Source organism: Neoarius graeffei, chromosome 14 (assembly GCF_027579695.1).
Source record: "Neoarius graeffei isolate fNeoGra1 chromosome 14, fNeoGra1.pri, whole genome shotgun sequence".
NCBI classification, from domain to species: Eukaryota; Metazoa; Chordata; class Actinopteri; order Siluriformes; family Ariidae; genus Neoarius; species Neoarius graeffei.
This window is the reverse complement of record NC_083582.1, coordinates 61,611,379-61,632,726: the sequence shown is the minus strand read 5'-3', so window position 1 is coordinate 61,632,726 and position 21,348 is coordinate 61,611,379. Positions and strand designations below refer to the sequence as shown.

The following is a 21,348-nucleotide window of genomic DNA, read 5'->3' as shown; positions in this document are numbered from 1 at the left end:
TTGACTTACTGAGTGTTGAATTTAATACAAGGGACAAGTCAAGCAACCTAATCATTACTCAAAATGGCCAAATGTTTGTGAACAGCTGACCATCACAGCCATATGTGGTCCTTCCCCAAACTACGTTGGAAGCGCACAATTGCCTTGGATGTCTTCGTATACGTTCCCCTTCACCAAAATTAGGAGGCACAAACATGTTCCAGCATGGCAGTGCTCCTGTGCACAAAGCAAGCTCCATGAAGGCATGGTTTGCCCAAGTTGATGTGGAAGAACTTGGTGTGCACTGAACCCTGACCTCAAACCCACTGAACGTTTTTGGGATGAACTGGAACACCGACTGTATACCAGGACCCTTTGCTTGAGCTCTTTATGCTGAATGGGCAAATCCTCACAGCCATGCGGCAAAATTTAGTGGAAAGCCTTCCCGGAAGAGTGGAGACTGTTTAAAGCAGTAAAGGATGTACCGACTTCACTGTCCATGGTTTTGGAATGAAAGAAAGCAAAGACACAAGGGCCTCCTGGCCAGGAGGCCACGTTCTTCTGGACATGTATTGTGTAAGAACTCAATAATAAATATAGTAAAGTTAACAACTGGAGGTTGTGATTTCCACCACAATAACTATGGAGCTATGCTTGATGGACCTCACTTTGAGAACCACTGTTTTTCCCAGTTCGAGTCAAAGGGTGTGTTGGACCTAAAATCTGGAGAGTCTAGTTGGTGTGTAAGTGTATATATAAGGCTATGTTATAGTCTCTTTAATTAAATTAGATTCATTCAGGCAACACTTTTGATAATAGACATTGTTACAAAACAACTTTACAGTAAGCCAGATGCAAATTTAGATCCCTAATGAGGAAGCCAGAGTGGTGAGGGGGAAATGCCCTCAAACAACACGAAACAAGAAGAAACACTGAAAGGAACCAATCTCCAAAAGTAAACCCATCATCTTCAGGGTGACACTGGATAGAAGAAGAACAACAACAACTTTATCACATGTACATTAAAGTATAGTGAAAGTCCTCTCTGTATTTAACCCATCTGAAGCAGTGAACACACACATACATACCCAGAGCAGTGGGCAGCTATGCTACAGCACCCGGAGAGCAGTTGGGGGGTTAGGTACCTCACTCAAGGGCACTTTAGCCCAAGGCCACCCCATGTTAACCTAACCACATGTCTTTGAACTGTTGGGGAAACCAGAGCACCCAGAGGAACCCCACGCAGACATGGGGAGAACATGCAAACTCCGCACAGAAAGGCCCCCGTCGGCCGCTGGGCTTGAACCCAGAACCTTCTTGTTGTGAGGTGATAGTGCTAACCATTATGCCACTGTGTCACCCAGGATTATAAACCATTACATTAAACACCATTGTGTTGATAGGGTGTTCACGATGATCATATTATCCTGGGATAAGCACAGGACGGTCTTTCGAGTTGCAGCAGAAGTCCATTAAAGCAAGAAAGGGAGTGTGGAGTAGATTATTACTTATGCTGTTAGCATAAAGTGGTTTAAAATGGTGTACGTTGAGCGTTGGTGTAGTACGTGAACACACAGGCTGCTAATGGGAATGTTTTACAGGGGGGAACAAACTGGTGCCATGAGAAGTAGAGCAGCCCCAGCCTCTTTTGAGCTGCTTTGCTGCATGCTTGTGATTTTGAGGAGATAATCTAATATCGCAAATCCCCTGTTTTATGAATGCAGTGTTTTGTGAGGGGGGGAAAAAGCCTTTTCAAGTGCCAGCGTACTCATACTTGTGAGATTTTCCTAAGTGCTGAAGTGTAATGCAAGCTCTGTTGTTCATCTGAAGTATTTGTTCAGTTTTGCCTTTCGATAAAAGGTGTAGGTGCATTAGGGGAAAATACAACTGCATTTTATTTCCAAAAAAAAGACAAGTAGACACTTTAGAAATTGTATCAAGTCCAGTTTTGCCCATAAAACTGGTTTAGTTTGTGTGCACTTGCTTGTTCAGAAGAGCTTGTGTTATAGGAAGCATAGTTCAGAGCATCGTTATGGGAAATTCCAGTACATCCAGATCAATAACACTGTATTCAATGCTGTGTCTCTCCTGCATCAGGTTCAGTCCAGTGCTTGGCTCAGCACAGCTCAATGGCAGTGGTACAGGAGGGGTCATGGAAAAACCTGAGCTCAGGGAGGAAGGTGGTGCTGGCTGCAGGACTTTCTGTAGGGGCCACAGTGGGTTACATCTTGTACCGTCATATTTGGAGCAACAGGGGTGAGAGATGTTTACCTGCTGTGATCTGTTATTTTAGGGGTGTAATGGTTAAACTCCTTCCTTGTTCAACTTGGTAATTTTTTTTTCTGTTCAGTTTATATTGTGTATCATTTGCTAGAATTAGGAAAGATGGGTTAAAAAAAGTTCTAAAAATGAACTGGAAAGTGAAGTATGTATGTAATTTTAAAATTATAATTGTTTACATTATTCCTAATGATAAAATAATGCTTAATGACAATGTATATTACATTTAATAAATAGTCTGTATACTAATAACTACAATTTGACAACATGCTGTTTTCTTTCCCCCTGAGGTTCATGTTACAGTGGGGGAAAAAGTATTTAGTCAGCCACCAATTGTGCAAGTTCTCCCACTTAAAAAGATGAGAGAGGCCTGTAATTTTCATCATAGGTACACTTCAACTATGAGAGACAGAATGGGGGAAAGAATCCAGGAAATCACATTGTAGGATTTTTAATGAATTAATTGGTAAATTCCTTGGTAAAATAAGTATTTGGTCACCTACAAACAAGCAAGATTTCTGGCTCTCACAGACCTGTAACAACTTCTTTAAGAGGCTCCTCTGTCCTCCACTTGTTACCTGTATTAATGGCACCTGTTTGAACTCATTATCAGTATAAAAGACACCTGTTCACAACCTCAAATAGTCACACTCCAAACTCCACTATGGCCAAGACCAAAGAGCTGTCAAAGGACACCAGAAACAAAATTGCAGACCTGTGCCAGGCTGGGAAGACTGAATCTGCAATAGGTAAGCAGCTTGGTGTAAAGAAATCAACTGTGGGAGCAATTATTAGAAAATGGAAGACATACAAGACCACTGATAATCTCCCTCGATCTGGGGCTCCACGCAAGATCTCACCCCGTGGGGTCAAAATGATCACAAGAACGGTGAGCAAAAATCCCAGAACCACACGGGGAGACCTAGTGAGTGACCTGCAGAGAGCTGGGACCAAAGTAACAAAGGCTACCATCAGTAACACTACACCGCTAGGGACTCAAATCCTGCAGTGCCAGACGTGTCCCCCCTGCTTAAGCCAGTACATGTCCAGGACTGTCTGAAGTTTGCTAGAGAGCATTTGGATGATCCAGAAGAGGATTGGGAGAATGTCATATGGTCAGATGAAACCAAAATAGAACTTTTTGGTAAAAACTCAATTTGTCGTGTTTGGAAGAGAAAGAATGCTGAGTTGCATCCAAAGAACACCATACCTACTGTGAAGCATGGGGGTGGAAACCTCATGCTTTGGGGCTGTTTTTCTGCAAAGGGACCAGGACGACTGATCCGTGTAAAGGAAAGAATGAATGGGGCCATGTATTGTGAGATTTTGAGTGAAAACCTCCTTCCATCAGCAAGGGCATTGAAGATGAAACGTGGCTTGGTCTTTCAGCATGACAATGATCCCAAACACACCGCCCGGGCAACGAAGGAGTGGCTTCGTAAGAAGCATTTCAAGGTCCTGGAGTGGCCTAGCCAGTCTCCAGATCTCAACCCCATAGAAAATCTTTGGAGGGAGTTGAAAGTCCGTGTTGCCCAGCGACAGCCCCAAAACATCACTGCTCTAGAGGAGATCTGCATGGAGGAATGGGCCAAAATACCAGCAACAGTGTGTGAAAACCTTGTGAAGACTTACAGAAAATGTTTGACCTCTGTCATTGCCAACAAAGGGTATATAACAAAGTATTGAAATGAACTTTTGTTATTGACCAAATACTTATTTTCCACCATAATTTGCAAATAAATTCTTTAAAAATCAGACAATGTGATTTTCTGGATGATTTTTTTTCTCATTTTGTCTCTCATAGTTGAAGTGTACCTATGATGAAAATTACAGGCCTCTCTCATCTTTTTAAGTGGGAGAACTTGCACAATTGGTGACTGACTAAATACTTTTTTGCCCCACTGTACATGAACCATATGCCTGAAGTTGAGGAATGGAAAAGTGGAACCTCAAATTATAACACCTCTGGTCTCCATATTTGGCATTAGTGTGATTATACCATCGAGTACCAGCAAGGCAGCTCTGAATAAAAAATATATATATATTTATTTATTTTAAATATAGATTATCCAACAGTGATTTCTCTTTTTTTGCTCTGTAGCTCAACAGCAAAAGACAGAACAGTCCAGGTTCTCTGTGCCCCTTGACGTGTACAGATCTATTACAAGGCACCAGAGCACCTTTCTGGATCTAGTGAGTTGTTTGTCCCCCCCGCCATTTATTTATTTATTTATTTTTAATTTTGCAATCCTGAGTGAATATTACAAATGCTGATTTGATTCTTATAGGAACATTTTGTTAGCTTGTTATTCTAACCTTTCACCTAAACTGTACCAGATTTACATTTAATTGGTTACATATGACTGCAAAGGTTAAAAAAAATTCTTTTTCATTTTTAGGTAAGTCAGAAGTCTGGAGCTCTGGTAAATGTGCTGCCGAATTCTGAGGATCAGAGCGCCGTGTGCTTCTTACTCCAAGGCACAACACAGCAGAACCTCTTGGCTAAACATGCTTTGGAGAAACTGGCAAGTGACAACGAGCTCATCAATGATGTCTTGGAGGTGCCACAGACTGCCTTCGGACGAATCATAGGTCCTGCACTAAGCCTGACTTCTTAACATTTATTTATTTCAGGATTGTTTTTCTACCTCATTTTTTGTAAAGGAAAAAAAGGCACTACACTTTGTTTAATAGGTCGTGGAGGTGAGACGCTGAAGTTGATTAGCCGAACATCAGGAGCTCGGGTGAACTGCCCACGTGAACGAGGTCGCAGCTTAGACGAAAAGGGCAAGGTTACAATCACAGGGACACGTCAAGAAGTACAACGTGCTAAGGTGAGGTGTTTGAATACAAAGATTTTTTTTTTTTTTGTCAATTCACTATATATCCAGGACACACAGGTGAATCGAAATGCTGTTTTTCTCTCACCTAACTTGTAAAATCAGATAAATATTTATATTAAGAAAAAATATGTAAAAATACACTCTAAAATCAAACAATGTACACAATAGCAGTAGTGCAAATCTCATCTCATTATCTCTAGCCGCTTATCCTTCTACAGGGTCGCAGGCAAGCTGGAGCCTATCCCAGCTGACTACGGGCAAAAGGCGGGGTACACCCTGGACAAGTCGCCAGGTCATCACAGGGCTGACACATAGACACAGACAACCATTCACACTCACATTCACACCTACGGTCAATTTAGAGTCACCAGTTAACCTAACCTGCATGTCTTTGGACTGTGGGGGAAACCGGAGCACCCGGAGGAAATCCACGCGGACACGGGGAGAACATGCAAACTCCACACAGAAAGGCCCTCGCCGGCCCCGGGGCTCGAACCCAGGACCTTCTTGCTGTGAGGCGACAGCGCTAACCACTACACCACCGTGCCGCCCCCAGTAGTGCAAATACAGTACAATATCTAACGGAGAAGGTGCTTGGAAGAGTAGCTTATGAGGTGTATATGAACAGTAGTGCGAATGAGCAGTAGCAGCAGATACAACAGTAATGCAAATGATTGTAGTGTGATGTACAAACGGATGAGAGAGAGTTTCTTGTGTGAATGAATGTGTTACAGACAAGGGGTAGGTAGTGGACAGAGTTCAGCATCCTGACAGCCTGGTGGACGAAGCTATTCAGTAGTCTTGTGGAGCGGGCCCGGAGGCTCCGGTACCTTTTCCCTGAGGGCAGGAGGCTGAAGAGTGAGTGTGAAGGGTGGGAGGTGTCACCAGCGATGCTGATGGCTCTGCGGGTGAGACGGGAGTGATAGATGTCCGTAAGGGAGGGCCGAGGGGTACCAATGATCTTGCTGGCCGTGTTCACTATGCGTTGCAGAGTCTTCTGGCAGGAGGCACTGCAGCCTCCGTACCACGCAGTGATGCAGCCAGTGAGGACACTCTCAATGGTGCCCCTGTAGAAACAGCACATGATGGAGGGGGTGGGACTCGTGCACTCCTCAGTTTGCGGAGGAAGTAGAGGCGAGTTTGAGCCTTCTTGGCCAGCGATGTGGTGGTGTTGGACCAGGAGAGGTCCTCAGTGATGTGCACCCCTAGGAATTTGGTGCTGCTCACCTTCTCCACTGCAGCACCGTCGATGGTCCGAGGGGGATGCTTTGAGTGACCTCTTCTGAAGTCGACCACAATCTCTTTGGTCTTCTCCACGTTCAGGAAGAGATTGTTGTCTTTACTCCACTGGACCAGTTGGCTCACCTCATTCCTGTAGTTGGCTTCATTGTTGTTAGTGATGAGGCCCGCCACAGTCGTGTCATCCGCAAACTTGATGTGGTTGGTGCTGTAGATTGGTACACAGTCATGGGTCAGCAGGGTGAAGAGCAGCAGGCTGAGCACACACCCTTGTGGGGCCCCTGTGCTCAGCATGATGGTCCTGGAGGTGTTACTACTGACCCGAACGTTCTGTGGCCTCCCTGTAAGAAAGTCCAGCACCCAGTTACAAAGAGAGGTGTTGAGTCCCAAATGTCCGAGTTTTTGTATTAGCTGCTGGGGAATGATTGTGTTGAATGCTGAACTGTAATCCAAGAACAGTATTCACACGCAGGTGTTCTATGAGGGCTGGGTGTAGAGCAGCGGAGATAGCATCCTCTGTGGACCTGTTTGACCTATATGCAAACTGGAACAGGTCATGAGAGGGAGGGAGGATGGGCTTGATGTTCTGCATGACCAGTCGCTCAAAGCACTTCATGATGATGGAAGTCAGTGCTACGGGCCGATAGTCGTTATAGCTGGATGGGAGGGGCTTCTTTGGCACTGGTATTATGGTTGTAGCTTTGAAACATGTGGGGACAACAGCTTGGTTCAGGGAGATATTAAACATGTCAGCGAGGACATCCTTGAGCTCCATGGCACAGTCCTTCAGAACACGACCAGGTATGTTGTCTGGTCCAGCTGCCTTACATGGGTTGATCCTGGAGAGGGTCCTCTCCACGCTGGCTGGAGCCAGACATGCAGCCTGCTCGTCCGGGGGAGGAGTGGTCTTCTGTGCTGGTGTGTTGTTTTGTGTTTCAAAGCATCCAAAGAAGTCATTTAGGCAGTTTAGCAATGTGATTTCACTTTCACAGGTCCGTGGTGGGGGCGTGCTCAGTAAAAGCTCTAAAGTAGTCAAGACAAAATCAAAACAATGATGTTTCTTTAAAAGGTAAGTCAGAAACTGGGTGAGAGGAAAATGTACAGTTCCAACAGGCACAGTTCAGCATATAGTGTCCTCTGTGATTACTGACATCCCTGTAAAGATGAGTAAAAAGGGTTAGGAAAAAAAAAATCCACCTTTTGAAGTTGCTTCATCTCGCACTGAAAACACAAGAAAAAAATCCAACCTTTACTTGAAATAAACTTATTCAAAGAAAAACAAATCCCTCAACAACAAATAATTGTTTTCAAGAAAAACACTTGTGGCACTAATATTGGCACCCCTGGAAATTAGAACTCGATGTAACAGTTACAGTTGGGGTCCACTTTTTTTATTATTATCGCCTCAACAGTAGAAATGGACATTTTCAGGCAAGGAGCTATTTATTACCTCACCTGGGACGGAGTCCACCAGGGTGCGAGGTATTGTTTTTGGGATTTAAAAAAAGTTTTTTTTTTTTTTTTTTGTCTTAGCAACATTACGGGAAAACGGCTGGACCATTCTCATTATCTCTAGCCGCTTTATCCTTCTACAGGGTCGCAGGCAAGCTGGAGCCTATCCCAGCTGACTACGGGCGAAAGGCGGGGTACACCCTGGACAAGTCGCCAGGTCATCACAGGGCTGACACATAGACACGGACAACCATTCACACTCACACCTACGGTCAATTTGGAGTCACCAGTTAACCTAACCTGCATGTCTTTGGACTGTGGGGGAAACCGGAGCACCCGGAGGAAACCCACGCAGACACGGGGAGAACATGCAAACTCCACACAGAAAGGCCCTTGCCGGCCCCGGGGCTCGAACCCAGGACCACCTTGCCGTGAGGCGACAGCGCTAACCACTACACCACCGTGCCGCCACGGCTGGACCAATCTTCAGGAAACTGTTAGCATAGATGGGCATTGGTCTCAGATAGAACCGCCAACATTTTGAGGGTCATCTGGTCAAGGTCACCAAAAAGGTCAAAATCGTTTTTGGTGCAAATGGTGTCCCGAATGTGTCCCAAATCACTCCCTACTCACTACATAGTGGACTGTATAGTCAAGTTGCCATTTTGTAGTGCTGTTTGAATGTATAGTGAGCGTTATTACACAATGCATCACGAAAAGTAGTGCCACAGCAAAGAAGGAAAAAAAAAAAGGCCGCAGCAAAGAAGTTTCATCATTTAATTGATGAGCTCACTATATAGTAATTCCCTATATAGTGAGTAGGGCATAGTGAATGAGTGATTTAGGACACAGCATTTGTAACCAATCAGCACTTATCTTGATCAAGTTCGATTACCCGTTCTATTTCTTGATAAATTTCAGAATTAATCAGACCTAGAAACGAAATAAGAGAAACCTCGTTATAACTTCTTAGTATCGGAAGATAATCGGCAGATAAAAAAGAGAAACGAAATTCACCTCATGGTTTGCTGAGGCTACTGATTCGATATCGAGTAAGTGGTGTTTATTTTCAGAAAATTCACCTTTTGATTATCACAGCTTTTGTTTGGTCCTTCTGAAAAGTTAAATAAAAAGTTTTGTAAGTTGCTGCCTTTTTATTTATTTATTTATTTATTTATTTAAATAAAGCTTTTTGGCAGATATTTAGTGTCTTTACACTACACTTATGAACCAGTGTTCTCATTAGTATTGGTGACCTTGAAAGAACCGAGACCACACTTGTGAGATTGAATCAGTTGTTATAACACTAAAATAAGTGCTCCCAGGCGAGGTTTGTTTTGCCTGGCAACATATATAAAATTTATTTAATTTAATAACCTTTCTCTGACTTATGGTCAACACACTTCTCCCTCATTTGGTTTGTGTACTCGCTTATCTTTCCCATGTTTTATGGATGAATAAGGGAATTTGGCTTCTGTGTTGCCTCATATTTGTTCCCCAGTTAATCAGGAAGTCATGGATTACAGCTTGAAAGTTCCTACACACTCCAATCAACTCATAAATGTACAATTTAAATGGAAAACATGCTTCAGTTACATTGTGTTCACTGTAATTTCTCGGCGTGCCAATAATTGTGGTACGTGTTGAAAATGATTTTCTTGTTGAGGGATTTTTCTCTGAATAAATTTATTTCAGTTAAAGGTTGGATCCCCCCTCCCCCCCCCAATTATTACCCCTTTTTGAATCGGTTCTGTTCAGGATTCTTTGAACCATGGTGCCAACTAGCAAACTGGCCCACATTTTCACTGGGTTTGAGTGGAACCATTGTGATCAAGGATGTGTCATGAACAGAGGGCACTGCACAATATATAATGGGAGTAAACAGTAGTAGCAAGATGGTCGTGTGCATTGATTTGATTACCTGTGAGCTTTTGTTCTATTTTTGCAGACATTTTGTTTTCAGTCCCCCCCCCCCGATGTATCCTTTTCCATTGCATTCACCATTGCTGCACTCTGATTCCTCTCCAAATTAATGACACGTCCACTGATGTCATCATGGTTCACACTAGAAAAAAACAGCTGTATTTTGGTTCCAGCTGTGAACCAACTTTTCAGGTTCCAAACCAGTTTATTTTTGGTTGAAATGCTCTGAAGGGTTCAAAATTTGGTTCACAAACAAGAATGGAACCTGTCCCCTGTTGGTCAAAAAAGTTAATGTTCTGTCTCTGGAGCAATTTTTCATAACTCAAGCAACAGCTTGTGTGTGTGTTTTTTTTTTTTTTTTTTTTTTTTTTCTCCCCTTTCTTTTAGGACTTGATCATGGAAAAGGTAATGGAAAATGAGACGGTACGAAAGCGGATCAGCCAGTCCTCTGCTCTGCGCCAGAAAAGGAAAGCCCTAGAACTGGAACCAGTCCACAGACCTCAGGGCCCAGAAACTGAGCTCATGCAGAACACAGATGGAGATGATCTGCTCTCTCCGCTGACTGAAGTGGGACTTATTCAGGCCAGCGGCTCGAATGGGTTTGCCAGCACTGGGGACCACACAACGGAAAATTCGCTTAGATCAGAGGAAGAGGAGATTTTCTCACCTACTTCACCACTGGAGTACTCTAAATTTGAAAGTAAGAACAGCAGAAGTAGCAGCTAAACAAGGCTTAAAATGGTGCAAGCCCACAGTGTGTGAGGAGAGGCAAAAAGGAAGGGTTTTGGTTCATTTTCACTTAAGGGCACGTAATAAAAATGATCACCAAAACATGCATTAAGCTACTCCTTTAATGTGTTGTACTGTACTTCTGATTCTGATTTCTCATCAAGTATAGCGGCCTTGTTATTTTTAAGGAAAGTTCTAGTTTCCTCTCTAGTCACTGTACCACTTGAGCACTATTTTGGTTTTGTTTATTTTGGTGAGATGTTTTAGTTACGTGACGGATCCTGTGATCCAACACTAAATTCATGCAGAATTACTGTATACCAACATAATTTACACCCTATTAAAAGCAAATGGGAGAGGTTTTGCTATACTTGTTAAATACAGTAGTATTCAATACGTATTACTGTTTCCATCATGTACACTGACATTTTAAAGGCAATAAAACATTTTCTGCCTAAAAGTGAATTTTTATTGTGGAATGTACAATAAGATACAGTACATTTAATCCGAATGCTCCTCAGTATTTCATTTGTCTTCTCATGCCAGTCCCAAGTCCAGATTTGAGCTTCCAGCCTGGTGAGCATTTAGAGGTTTATGTGTCTGCATCAGAGAATCCCCAACACTTTTGGATCCAGATCATAGGTGTTCGATCACTTCAGCTCGACAAACTGACTACTGAGATGAGCCGTTTCTATAAAGGAGACACGTTACATGTGAGTTTAGTGCATTTCTCCTTGTTTCATAAATGTACTTTTTTTTTTTAGTGCAGGAAAAACAGACATGATTAACCCGAAATGAGTGTTTGTGCTGTCCAGGAACACCGAGTGGATGCTATAGTTGTAGGGGACATTGTGGCTGCTCCTTATCAGGACCACGGCACATGGAACCGGGCTCGAGTGTTGGGCGTCATGAGCTCTGGTTTGGTTGATCTGTACTACGTGGACTTTGGAGACAGTGGAGAGCTGCCACGGGATCAGTTACGCAGCCTGAGGTCAGAGCCAGTGAAGTTCCAACACCTGGTGACCTGTTCATGCTGGTGTCTAGTATGGCTGATCTTTATACTCCTGCTCCGAAGGGGGGGGGGGTATACTGGTTTACCTCTGTCTGACTGTCTCTCCGTATTTCTGTCTGTCCGAAACACCCTTTTTCTCAGCAACCACAAATCATAGCCACTTCAGCTTGGGGTTCTATACCGTGTATACCGTTTTCAGGTCTGTTGCACATCGACTTCCTGTTTACTGACTGAATGTATTTACGAAACTTATAGCGTGCATTTTGACGTTCTTTCAAAATGACACTTTACCAGGATGCTATTTGAAATCCCTGGGGAGAACACTGCTCTTTACTTGTTTCAGGGTTAATTATTTGTTGAAGTCAACATTCATAATAAGTGTCCTATTCCTTCGATTGCTTGCATTGTGATTATAAGCGAGAGTGGGGGGGATACGTAAGTGAGCAGTAGGTCACAGTTGATCTTGTTTTATCTGTGCTGATTTAGGAGCGATTTCTTGAGCTTGCCCTTCCAAGCCATCGAGTGTAGTCTGGCAGAAGTGCGTCCTGCAGGTTAGCGCTCATGTTTGTTTGTATTGAAAGTGTGACGGTAAAGTGAATGTAAATTCAGATTTAATATCCTAATTAAAATGTGTACACGTTGTTGTTGCAGGAGATTTTTGGACGGAGGATGCACTGGATGACTTTGAGAGGCTGACGTATTGTGCACAGTGGAAGCCTTTACTAGCCAAACTGTGCAGTTACTCACACACTGAGATGTCTTCCTGGCCCAGTGTAAAGCTGTATGATAACAGCCAGGGAAAGGTCAGAGTACTTTAAATCACAGGCTTTACAGTACAGCTGTGTTGAAGTCACAGTTTTGATCAGGAGGGCTTGATTAAGCAACAGCAGCTTTGATTGTTGTGCCAGCTGTAAGGCAGGTCACAGGTTTGTATTCACGCACTTGTTCTCAGACACAAGCTGTAGTTACAACTAATTCACAGGGATTGTCACAGTTAAAAGAAGTTTTTATTTATCACTGTGATTTAGAAGCTTTCAGGAAGGAGAATATTTAATAAACGTTTATGGAAGAAGACTTTAGGAAGAAGTTTTTCACCATGGGAAAGTCTTGAATGACTATTTATAGCTCTTGTATCACTAACGATATACAGTACCAGTAAAAAGTTTGGACACACCTTCTAATTCGATGGGTTTTCTTTATTTTTATAAATTAAGACACTTCATGTCTTCAAGTAAGGATGGATGTCGTTTCTCTTTACTTAGCTGAGTGTTTTTTGACAATATGGATTACTACAGTTGTGAAATAGGGCTAGTTACTGTATTTTTATTATTTACTGCTTGATCTCAAACACATTAAGAAGGCAAGAAATTGCACTAATTAACTTTTGACGTGACGTCTGTTAACTGAAAAGCATTCCAGGTGACTACCTCATGAAGCTGGTTAAGATAATGCCAATAGTGTGCCAAGTGTCAAGAAAAATGGTGGCAACTTTGAAGAATCTGAAAGATGAAACATTTTTGTTTTTTAAACTCTTAATTCCATACATGTTCCATGTGGGGTTTTTTTTTCCTAGTTTTGATGTCTTCAGTATTGTTCTACAATGTAGAAAATAGTCAAAATACAGAAACTCGTATGAATAAGTGGGGTGTACAAACTTTTTTGACTGGTACTGTAGTTCCAGTTATCATTGGACAGCTATCTTGTTTCAGACGGTTCATATCATTTAACTATACAAAGATAGCAGCTTGTTGTTATCTAAGAGGAATCAAACACTTGTTGCATGTTGTTACTGGAAAATAATTTGTCTCCCCACATCTACCCTGTCAAGAAAAAAGGACCACCATTGGACCAGATTTCTTTCATAACTTTTTCCCCATACGTGTGTGTAAGGCTGTGGATCTGGGTGAAGAGTTGATTCACTTAGGCCACGCGGTGAGCTGTCAGGATGAGGGGAGCGAGCTGAGAGGAGATCATGACGAGTCACGATCTCTGCAGAAGTTGTTGGTAAGAATTATTAAATGGCATGTTTCCCTTGAAATTGGAGATTTTTTTTTTTTTTTTGATTTTTTTTTTTTTTGCTATTTCATGTTTTCTTGGCCCCAAACATCAAACTAATGATGTCTTGTTGCTTGTCTACAGGATGACATGACCGGGGCCACCTCAGAGTTGAGTATGTCCTGCATAAGCTTGTCAGGTTGGTTCCAAAGGCGCTTAGAGTTTACTTCAGGGGCTGGTTATATCATCAGGTCTTAACCAAGGTGGTCTTTACTGCTAAAATGGATTGGGTTATTAAACAGGACTTGTGTCTAGATTCAAATAAGCGGAGTCTGAAAATAACTCTTGCTAAAAAGCCTTAAGCTAAATTTCCAATTGTTACACTACTACTAACTAACCCATTACCAGCAATGGAAGAGAAATGCAAAAGTACTTTTTATAGCGCTTTTTTTTAAATTATTGGATTACATAACTTGCATAAATCCACACTGATGGCTGAACAGCAGAATAATCACAAATGGATGTACAGTTCATAAGAGGGGAAAATGAAAGACCTTTGGAGCAGAGAGAGAAAGAATAGGCTTTGCTTTTATTTGCCTAAAGAAAAAAAATGATCAATGATGATGCATTTTACATTTTTTAAAACAAGTAACAAAATACCAAGTATGTAGTGAAAAAATAGGGTTTGTTTGTTTGGACATTTGTTATTGCGCTCGTGTCCACTTTAAATCAGGACTGAGACTGATAGGATTACATTTTGGACTGTTGTCTTGTTACAGAATACATAACCTTAGTTCTTGTTTTTTTTTTTTTTTTGGTTTTTTTTTAAATATATTAATTTAGTTTCATGCCCTTTTTTACCCATGGGGGGTTGCACACTTTTTTTTTTTTTTTTTTTTTTTTTGCAATCAGTAATAGACCTGATGAAATGGCTAGGGTTTAAAGCAGTTATTATAGAAGCCAATATGCAAAAATGTCACTTGATTTGTGCTCCTGGGCAGGCATGAAAAAAAAAATTATATATATATATATATATATATATATATATATATATATATATATATATATATAATTATTTTTTTTTTTTTTGTCTAATCTTAAATTTTTTTTAAAGTCACTTTAACCAGTTGCAGTAGTCTTAAACTAATGCCTAGAAAGTTATGAGCAGCCATGTATACAGCCAAATGTAAGCCCTGTTGGTGAAAATGACCTCAACTCAAATGTGCATGAGTTTTATAATGGTCTTCAACATGGTATAGAGCTGGAGAGCATAACATGCAGGGAAAGTCTTGGCCTGTCAAATCCTCACCTCATCCCATTTTTGTCAGATTACATGTCACTCTGTAAATAACCATTGAGACATGTGTTAAGGTTCTACATATCCATCAGTGAAAAAGCAGTTGACATGGTCTTCTTCAAGCTGCCCCGGCACTGTTGATGTCAAGCGAGCTGATGTAGACCACAACTCCTCTGACAACCTCATGCCTCCTTCTTCGTCGCTTCTGTACTCCACACCATCTCTGAACCTGAGTGAGCTGGTCAACCACATCATCGAGTCCTCAGGCTCAGTGCTATCGCTGCTGGGCTCGGATCCAAGACTCCTTCCTCACCAGAGCCTCATGAGCTGCTCAGACCTTCCATCAGCAACACAAGTGAAACATGTGCAGGAGGTCTCATCGGTCACAACATCTGCCTCATCTGCTGTAGATGTGGTGACATCAGCACTGGATTCTGTCAGTCTGAGTGACAGTGTCTTTCTTGGGACATTTTCCAGCAACAGTAAGGTCACATCATCTTCAGAACTGATGGACCCAGTGTCTTCTCTCAGTACTTGCAGTGAGTGTGTTTGTGGCAGCAGCAGCAGAGTGTGTGTTTGTGGCGGCAGCAGCAGCAGTAGTGATGGAATAAGAGGCGTCTGGTATTGCGTTCCATCCTCTCAGGACTCCTCTGAGACGTCGCTCAACACCACCATGCCCACATCTTCCTCGTCCTCCTGTCTGACTGAATCTGAGGACACAACCTCTGTGACCTCCTCCTTTGTAATCCTTCTCAGCTCTGACCTGTCCTCAAGTGCTGACGATGCTGAAATGACTGGAGATTCATCTGAACCGAGCAAGCCTCTCCAAAAGTGTAGTGTTCCCTATGTGAGTGATTGCAGCAGTGGTGAGAGTGATGTTACTTACAGTGACACTACTAAATCTGTGTCTGATCTCGCTGATAAAGGAGCTAATAATTCTCGTGATTCTACGTCTAAGATTAATGTGGAAAAGGAACTGTTGTTAACAGGAAGTACCAATGACTCGAGTGAACAGCTTGCTGAAGGTTTTGGAGAAAAGAACAAAGAGGTCTGTGAAGAAGCTATGCTGAGGGAGAAGGTTCTGGAACTTGAAAACAAGAAGGCAAACAGTGGAGACGTATCAGTAAGAGGTGTTGCAGGTTTAATGGATAACTTAAAGGAATATTGTAGTGTATTTTAACCTGATCACTAAACACCACATCTGTAGCATATGTATGATTTACCACAGAGCAGGATTTCAATGTTTCCCTGTTTATTCGCTTATATTAATTGTAGTCGAATGCAGAGTTCATGAAAAAGTGGGAACTAGGGACTGTAAAAATCATGGACAGTGTAATATCTCTCAAAAAAAAAGTGAAAACCACAGCTCCGGTGCCCTTGCTGGCTGGCTGCAGAATAATGTATAGCACTGCCCATCCCCGTATGTTTCAGTGACCCAATGGTCTATTTTCCAAGTCGCTTTTCTCATCAGAACTGTCTTTCCATCTACGGTGTTGAATTCAAACACTGCAGGTATCTGCACTTGATACCCAGGGGTCTTCAATCCTATCCACAAAGGGCCAGTGTGGCTGCAGGCTTTCATTCCAACCAAGCAGGAGCTACACCTGATTTCACTTGTTTAATCATTTCACCCTCGTCTCCAGTCAACAATCAAGTGAGCCTCCAATTTGGCTGTAATGAAAGCCTGCAGCTACACCGGCCCTTTGCGGATAGGATTGAAGACCCCTGCTAGACCTTTGTATTGGGAGAAGCAGGGGGAAGGGGTGGGCCTACACAACGAGTAGGCGTAATTGACTCTCATCTCTACTGCGCAAACTCTGGCTCCAAATTTGACAACATAGCAGAGGATTTTTGTTTGTTTGTTTCATTTCTATAGAATGGAAGAGCAGCGGAGCCACACCATCCATGTTTACTGGTCAGAACTGAAATTTTTACCTTGCCCGGAACGGAGTCTGCCGGGGGCAAGGTATTGTTTTTGGTCAGATTTCTTAGGGTTTTTTGTTAACGATATTACAGGAAAATGGTTGGACTAATCTTCATGAAACTTTCAAGATAGATTGACATTGGTCTCCAATAGAACCTCCAACATTTTGAGGGTCATCCAGTCAAGGTCACCAAAAAGGTCAAAATAGTTTTTGTTGTGGCTACTGCCTCATATAGAGGCACTAGCCACTACATCATCGTGCTGTAAGAGTATAACAGTCGCGCATATGCATACACGTGTTCCGATTAAAATGGCCAGCGAGTGTATACAGTTCGGTTGACCATTCAAAATAAATGGACTAGACTAAAGAAATCGCTTTCAGACATGTTTATGCTTATTACAGAGGGAAAGTGTGTTCCACTGAGCTCTAGCGTCGGACCATTTCTGGGAAATAAGAGTTTCGGTCATGGCGACAGTGTGTGTATGTCAGACTCGGTTTCAGTTTCGAAAACTGTCAGAGTAGAATAATATAAAGTACAGACACTTGGTGTATGTGTATGTGTGTGTGTGTATGTGTATGTGTGTGTATATATATATATATATATATATATATATATATATATATATATATATATATATATATATATAAAATGGCATGCCGTTCAGGAAATTAATCTTTGAATATATTGAGTGAAACTTTGAATATATGGAATGAATCCCCGAATATATTGAATGAAACTCTGAATATATGGAATGAAACTTGGCTGACGTCATGAAGGCACTGCCGCCGTCCTGCAGCAAAAATGAGTCAGTCAGCTCGGGATTTGGTTGCGGCTATTTTAAACAATAAATACATTGTTAACACTCTGACGAATGCTTGTGGTTTTATTAGTGTTTACTTCTTTTATGTGCAACGAAGCTACGGTGACAGTCATTTCCCTCGTGGATCATATTTGTATAACGGTATTTTCTGTATAAAAACTAATTTGTAAATCTTGTTTGTCGAATTTTACAGCGTTTCTCAATATACTCTCCTCTGAGTCAGTTTTTCTTGGGACCTGTTGTCTGTCTGCCGAGCTGTGGGAGCGGGGGCAGAATACAAAGTTTAATTCCATATATTCAAGGTTTCATTCCATATATTCAGGGATTCATTCAATATATTCATAGTTTCATTCCATATATTCGGGGATTCATTCCATATATTCGGGGATTCATTCAATATATTCAAAGATTAATTTCCTGAACGGCATGCCATTTTTATATATATATATATATATATATATATATGCGCGCTATATTTACTGTATGGACATGATATCAGAAATTTTATTTATAAGCAGTAGCCACATGTACCCATAGGGTACCTATTTTTTTATTTTATTTATTTTTTTCACAATATCGTCCTTCATATTCATCATGAGTGCTACCAGGCGAGGTTTATTCTGCCTGGCAACACTTGTTTTATTTGATTTGAATAAGTATATTGGTACAGTTCATAATTCCCAGTCAAAAATCCTGCATTTCTCAGGCGGTCCCAATTTGCCAAGTTGGAATTATCATTTCATTGTAGCATGGCAGCACCCATAAGTATCAATATTGCATTACATTAATGGCATTTAGCAGACACTCTTATCCAGAGCGATGTACAACATACCTGGAGCAGTTTGGGGTTAGTAGGTGCCTTGCTGAAGGGCACTTCAGCCATTCCTGCTGGTCCAGGGAATCAAACTAGCAATCTTTTGGTCCCAAAGCTGCTTCTCTAACCATTAGGCCATGGCATCCCCAAGCAAGACTATGAAGCCATTTACACAGACGTTGAACTTTGTTTGATATGCCTTATGATTACTAAATACATGAAAGCTGGTTAAATAATTTTAAAGGTTGATTTTATTTATTTTTTTTAATCATGTGGTGCTCTTTCAGCATTACTAATGGCAAAATACTAAATCCTACACCCATTTTAACATAAACCATGCACTAAACAAACTATGCATCGACGTGTTTAAAAGCTATTTGAGAGAATATATTCTTAGAAGCCAAACAAGCATGAGCTTACAGTGAATATCCATTTTCCTGACCCCTAATGGAGGGTTATGTGAATGAATGAATGCTTTGAGGTGTGAAGAACAAACTTCAGATTTCCCACTTGTCATGAAAGGTGTGTTCGAGAAGTTGGGACAGTTAATAATTGTGTAATAATAAATACAAACTCTAAATTTATTCAGTCTAATGTAATAATAAAGGTGTTAGGATGTGACAAACATGGAAAAAGTGTCTTTCCAAAAACATCTAGTCAAACTTTCAAACACTGGAGCAGTACAGATGTTATTTACCTTTTCCATAATGTTTTTCATGCTATTCATGTGTGAATATGCAAAACCTTTTTATACTACCACAGTTCCCAGCCCAAGTATAGGGATACATGAAAATTTGAAGTAATTGCACACACTACACTTGTGGTGGATGGAGATTGGGATGAAATACATTGCTGTCCACTGGAGCACTATGGGAGTTTTGAGAATTCTCAATTCAAAAGCAGTTAAAACGGCTCACTGTAACTGGAAGAGGTGGTTAAGATGGATTTTTCTCATAGGAGCATAAAGAAATTTATCTTGCAGCACAGGGCAGTATGGGATTTGGTGTGTGTGTGTGTGTCTTTCTTTAACAATGATCACAATACAGTGTTTTAAATGGGTGCACAGAATTGGCTATAATTTGAGTGTATACATATTTATCACTGTGTGTTCCATGTTGATTGTATTCTTTTGTTTCCTCTTTTGCAGAAGTCGCCTCAATATCTGGAAGTGTAGATGATGTTCTTGAAGATGAGTTTAACTGATAAAGGACCAAAGTCAATATGTATTCATATTGGGTAAGACAAGCATTATTATTATTATTATTATTATTATTATTATTATTAATTTTTTTTTTTTTAATGTAGGGTATTGTACCCATTTATACCACAGCACTGTTGAATTCATGAATTTGATTGGTCAGAAGGTGTTGGGTTCCTCCCTCCCCCTGACAGTAGTGATGGCTGCAAGGCAGATCTTGTATTTATGCACACATCCTAATGCCTATGTTAACTACAGTATATGGCCAAACATTTGTGGGTCTTGAACATATCTCATTCCAGATTTAGTACCATCCTTGCTATAATAACCTCCCTGCTACTGGGAAGGCTTTCCATTAAATTTTGCCGTGTGACTGTGGGGGTTTGCTCATTCAACCATGAGCATTAGTGAGGTCAGGCACTGCTGTCAGGTCAGGAGGCCTGGGGTGCAGTCAGTGTTCTAGTTCATCCCAAAGGTTTTCAGTGGGGTTGAGGTCAGGATTCTGTGCAGGACACTCAAGTGTTTCCATACCGCCTTTGGCAAGCCATGGACTTTGCTTTGTGCACAGGAACATTGTCGTGCTGGAACAGGTTTGAGCTTATCTTTTGGGCTTAGTTCCAGTGAAGGGAAATCTTAATGCTGCAGCATACAAAAACACCCCATATCATTGTGTGCCTCCAACTTTGTGGCAACAGTTTGAGGAAGGAGCACATATGGGTGTCCACAAACTTTTGGCCATATGATGCACATTATTGTTTCAAAAGTAACAGCTAATTCATGGGGACTTGTATGGCTGACACTCCACATAAATGGGTTTAATAAAACCATGTAACTGTTGATACAGTGACATTTCCTGTAAGGGGGAAACTAGCATTTTTTGAAAGAGTTTCCAGTGGCATAGTTATGTAACAGTCAGGGGTAAAGCTGTAACTTTGTTTTCCAACAAAGTCTTCAGGGACGAGGGCTTTTCAGTTTTTCGGTAGAACAAAATGTATTTGCTGTCTTGTATTCAAAAGCTGGGGGAGGCCTGGTGAAGAAATGGCTGTTTTATAGCTTCTGCAATGCATGTGATACCAGGAACCATCTAATATCATGGACGTTCCACAACGATAAATGTAACTATAATCAGATTACAAAGTACAACGTGTCATTCTTGACTAAATAAAAAAAATCTCTGGCAGATTTCTGTGGCACAAAGAAATAACACGAGGTCTGTTATTAGAACATCAGCATCACGTGTTTTGTTTTCCTATAACAAGACAACTCCATGTTTTATTCCTTACATCTGCCACTAAATAAGTTTTGATTAAATTAATTAAAGATGTGCTCATTAGATTGTGATTTGAATTCCCAGGTTTTTGTTCTGTCCTTTCCCCTCAGAGACTACCTACAAACACGCCGCTGGCATGGACTTCATGCATCTGCAATCACTGGCCTTATCTGACTGTGCTCATTGTTCTGTTCATTTCTTTTTGTCACTTTATTGTGTGTCCTAGAGTTACTGTCAACATTACAGATATTGTGTTACTCATTTTGTACTGAACTACTTGAGAAGAGTTAACTGATGATCAGAAGAGAAGTGGCACTCAGGGACACTGAAAGTGTGAGCTATTGAAAGGAACCTCAGTATTATTCTAGTTGTGCACTTGGGTGATTTAAATAGTTTTTAATGGAAACCATTTGTAATTAATTTACTGAACTTTTGTTATTTATGTTGTGCATTTCAGGGTTTATTAACATGCTCACAAACATAAGTATATTAATATAATAAAATAGAGTATTGTACTAAACTTGTCCATTTCTTCTTATATCCTTTGTTTCTTGGAACTGTTTTATAGCTC

General features: G+C 41.2%; 1 protein-coding gene across 3 annotated transcripts in view; it reads left to right on the top strand.

Moving 5' to 3' along the window:
* tdrkh (tudor and KH domain containing) overlaps positions 1–21,297 on the top strand; it is a 22,016-nt gene extending 719 nt beyond the window's left edge. Inside the window, exons 2-14 of one of the 3 annotated variants that reach the window (XM_060940187.1) lie at positions 2,077–2,235; positions 4,361–4,452; positions 4,659–4,851; positions 4,954–5,093; positions 10,104–10,416; positions 10,992–11,158; positions 11,261–11,436; positions 11,944–12,008; positions 12,109–12,260; positions 13,348–13,461; positions 13,597–13,651; positions 19,457–19,545; positions 20,888–21,297. In XM_060940187.1, coding sequence (XP_060796170.1) covers positions 2,109–2,235; positions 4,361–4,452; positions 4,659–4,851; positions 4,954–5,093; positions 10,104–10,416; positions 10,992–11,158; positions 11,261–11,436; positions 11,944–12,008; positions 12,109–12,260; positions 13,348–13,461; positions 13,597–13,651; positions 19,457–19,512 — 1,650 coding nt within the window. In that variant the 5' untranslated portion in view covers positions 2,077–2,108 and the 3' untranslated portion in view covers positions 19,513–19,545; positions 20,888–21,297. Of the gene's footprint in view, positions 1–2,076; positions 2,236–4,360; positions 4,453–4,658; positions 4,852–4,953; positions 5,094–10,103; positions 10,417–10,991; positions 11,159–11,260; positions 11,437–11,943; positions 12,009–12,108; positions 12,261–13,347; positions 13,462–13,596; positions 13,652–16,625; positions 16,716–19,456; positions 19,546–20,861 lie in introns of those variants that run through there. The other 2 variants (XM_060940188.1, XM_060940189.1) reach the window with 2 other exon arrangements.
* The last annotated feature ends 51 nt before the right edge of the window (positions 21,298–21,348 follow it).